General features: G+C 41.8%; 1 protein-coding gene across 1 annotated transcript in view; it reads right to left on the reverse strand.

Moving 5' to 3' along the window:
- LOC104966313 (membrane primary amine oxidase-like) overlaps nucleotides 1–3256 on the reverse strand; it is a 32016-nt gene extending 28760 nt beyond the window's left edge. The window contains exons 1-2 of the mRNA XM_010795501.1: nucleotides 3253–3256; nucleotides 2858–2892 (exon numbers count right to left, since the gene is read on the reverse strand). Coding sequence (XP_010793803.1) covers nucleotides 2858–2892; nucleotides 3253–3256 — 39 coding nt within the window. The remainder of the gene's footprint in view (nucleotides 1–2857; nucleotides 2893–3252) is intronic.
- Nucleotides 3257–4126: the final 870 nt, after the last annotated feature.

The following is a 4126-nucleotide window of genomic DNA, read 5'->3' on the forward strand; positions in this document are numbered from 1 at the left end:
CTATTGGAGTGTGTTCGGTGCCTGCACCACGTCTTTTTGTCCGGTCGGGTCCTGGAATACAGAAGCTCGTGTGGTTTATAAAAACATCTTTCTTTACCAATATCTACCCTAAGCCTAACCCTTTTTATTTTAAATTTCAAATGTCGGAGTTTTTTGCCGTCCCCGAGGAAAAGAAATGGGCTCAGAAGCTCAGAATACTGACATCTCATATTTTTTTCCTTTTCTGAGTTGGTTATTATTTGGTTCAGGCACCGAAACACACTCCCCCCACCAAATAGAAATACATTGCTTCTAAAATCGTTCTGTGCTCAGAATACTGGAATCTTGTATTTTCTTGTCACCGTTTTTTTCCTTCAAATTTGTTGTTATTATTTACATTGCTTTTAAAACGTTCTGGTGTGAACACGAAAAAAATAGACAAATCGTGTTGGTGAACACGAATTAAATAGATTAATTTCGGACTATAACAACGAATGCGTGAGACTGGGTGAAAGTAAGACAAGGGACAAGAAACCTAGCCTGAAGAGGGGACGGCAGGAGCATAGCTCTACCCTGAGAATATTTAACAATTGTAACGGTGTCTTTGGGTGTCATGAAAAGCGCCTAAAACAAAATGTATTATTATTATCCTGTAATTACATTGGTTTTGATTCAATCTAAAAATCTTATGACAAAATAACTAGAAGATGTATGACGTACGTTTCCATAACGGATAATGTTTATTCTTAAAGATAACCATGGTAAGGTAAAACCAAACCAATGAGATAAAGATATTTAAACATCTATGAAATTATGGGATGCACCGAATTCTGCCACCGAAATTATCGGTCCGAAAATGGTTAAAAAGGCTTTTTGCACGAAAAATATCACCGAATGTCAGAGAACAGGGTTAGTTGATCATACTCTGCATATTGGTCCCGGGTGTTTTGATTTCAACGTGGTGGAGTAATCCCTCGAGAAAATGTCAGCTGAACAGGTTTTACAAATCGCAATCGCGCTGTCTTTCTCTAATATTTTGAAATACCTCAAGCGCAGACATGTTGGCTGTGAGTCCAGCCACGAGCATGTCCGCGCCGTGGCTTGTCGCCAGCGTTTTGATTACGCATCACAACAACACGTTAGGTTACCAAACTTAAATAGGGTGCATTTGTTGTTGTTGAAGGCCTGGCTGTTACAGTTCCTTTATTTAGCACTATTTTTTGTAGGCCTACTGGCTAGATTGTTTATGCAGGTTTTAAAAGCACCTTGGCTTTGTTCTGAATGCACTTTGTTGTAGTTATCCTACAGAGAAAAGAAAAATGCACTTGACCGTGGAATAAATGTACTGTTGCATCAAAAGTGCTGAACTGAAATGTTTTATGGCCCATAATAGTGATTATTATTTAAGTTAAGTGTTGTCATAATCATGTATTTTTCCATAATCAGGTAGCTGAACAACGTTGGTAAAAAATGTATACATTATATATATATATATTTCTATTAATCATTTTCGGCCTTTCGGCATTCGGTTTTCGGCCAACTGTTTCCTATTTTCGGTATCGGTTTCGGCCAAGAATTTCCCATTCGGTGCACCCCTAATGATAATTGAAATAAAAATGTGAAGATGCCTTTATTAAAGGGAAATGTTCATTGATATGGTTCAGAGCGATGTGTAGATGTGAATATTGACTTACATCTGAGGTCTCGTTGCCGAAGAAGTAGATGGAGTTCAGGCCCTCGCTGTCCAGCAGCTCCAAACACAGTCTCTTGTCCCAACCCTCCGGAAACACATCGAAGCTGATGAGACCGCCTGAAAGAAAAGAGGACAAACAGGACATTGTTATCAAAATCAACTTCATATTAAAACTAATGCACTCTGTATTCCTTTAAGGAGGAACATTACACATTGTGATTGGAAAGAGCAGCGAAAGCAGTATTTATGTCGAGTTAACGGCATGATTTTTAGTCACCAGCACATTTAATATGATGACAAATACTTTTCCCTTTCTCTTTTCTTAACCTCCATTTACACTCAGCAGCTCTGCAGAACAAACTGTCCGCTCTCATGGAGACATTTGAAACTCTTTATCGAGCTGGGACAGACGGTTTGTTCAGAGGACATGTTGGCAGAGAGACACTGCATTCAGGACAAAGAATACATCACCAACAAAACCCTTGGCATTGTTTGCTCAGAAATAAACACCGTGTGTGACAGGGCTGCACGACTCTGACCCCATGGGTAGATGGGATCACATTGACTTTGATATTCACTGAGAACCAAGACCGAAATCAGACGTGTTTTTTAAAAGATGGAGTGTATTCTTCCCAATTCAAATATGCCCCCCCCCCCCAAATGTCGTCCTTTTAAAATGTTTTAATTAACTCATTTATTTGCTTTATGTCACTTTTGTTATTCTTCTTTTCTTTTATGTTTTTTAAAATGGAAATGTAGAAGAATAAAAACAGTCGGGAAAAATGTGAAAATGTTTTGTCTTAAGCTGAAATAAAAAGCCTAAAAAGAAGTATAACAGTAAATCCGTCATTGTTGTTCAGCTGTGAGTTTAAACAACCTTTTAATCTGTGAAATGTATCTGAAAAGCCTCCCACAAAGCGCTCTGCTCCCCCCCCCTCCCCCTCTTATATTCCTCTCAGCTGAAACATTTAAAGAGTCATCAATATCAAAGATGAACAGCTGAGGAGCAGCCAGCCAATCAGAGCGCTGCTTCCCTCACACACCCTCCACCACACACACCTTTAACCCCACACTGTAAAACACATCATTAACCTCTAAATNTTACATTGCATCGCTAACACTCAGAGCACACCTGGACTGCACAGAGCATGTGTGTGAAGAAGCAGGAAATCAAAAGGAACTCACCTTGTGGTATAGCCGGCAAGAGAGAAAGCCTTTCAGCTCCATACTGTTTCAGAGATAATCCTTGATAATCCATGATATGGCGTTTCATCACCGCAGTATTTAGTTTAGACCAGGGGTCGGCAACCCCTGGCACGCGTGCCACCATTGGCACGCTGGACCGTAACCAGTGGCACACTAGGAATAAGTGTGCAAAATATTTAAATTGTATTTTTGGATCCTGAACGAGACCGCTGGCAGAGCGCGTCTCCCCCTGCAGAAGGAAGCCATGCACACAACGCAGCGCAGAAGAATAACTTATAGGCCCCGCTCTCTTGAACTCCAGTCGACTTTCTGCTGCTTTCCTCCATGGTGAAACGAACAGGGGTGTAGCACACTTCACCCAGTACTTGCAGTACCCATAAGGAGCTGTACATGCCGCAGTTTTTGTTTGGCTGTGTCTTTAGTTGAATGCCCAGTGGCGATCTGTCATCGAAAATAATATGCTACACAGGGGCGGACTGGCCAACTGTGTGTTCTGGAGAATCACAGTACGTCCGGCCGTCAGCGAACTGAGCCGGTCGCCAGCAGGCCGTNGTCATCAATATCAAAGATGAACAGCTGAGGAGCAGCCAGCCAATCAGAGCGCTGCTTCCCTCACACACCCTCCACCACACACACCTTTAACCCCACACTGTAAAACACATCATTAACCTCTAAATCAACCCCCCCCCGCCTGCTGTGTCACAATATGCTGCTAAATGCTGACTATGCCAGTTACCTGAATTAATTACACAACCTGAGTCACTTAACATGTAGGTCATCTTGGACAAAAAGGCATTCAAAGTTATAGTTACACAGAATAAATAGGAAGGCATATTTACAACTTTAATAACCACTATGTGAAAATGAGTAATTTAAGTAAATGTGTGTCCAAAATAAATGTTACAGCACTATATGTCAGAATACAAAGTAATTAAAATACGATCAAACTTTACCAGCTGCCATATTAAAGTGAATGGGTCACACCAGGGGTCGGCCACCATTGGCACGCGGGAAAGTAACCAGTAGCACACTAGGAATAAGTGTGCAAAATATTTAAATTGTATTTTCCGATCCTGAACGAGACCGCCGGCAGGGCGCGTCTCCCCGTTACCTGCAGAAGGAAGCCATGCACGCAACGCTGCGCAGAAGGATAACTTCTAGGCCCCGCTCTCTTTAACTCCATTCGACTTTCTGCTGCTTTCCTCCATGGGGAAACGACCAGGGGTGCAGCGCACTTCACACATTGCA

The sequence above is a fragment of the Notothenia coriiceps genome, unplaced genomic scaffold, assembly GCF_000735185.1.
Source record: "Notothenia coriiceps isolate Sejong01 unplaced genomic scaffold, NC01 NC01_scaffold00037246, whole genome shotgun sequence".
NCBI classification, from domain to species: Eukaryota; Metazoa; Chordata; class Actinopteri; order Perciformes; family Nototheniidae; genus Notothenia; species Notothenia coriiceps.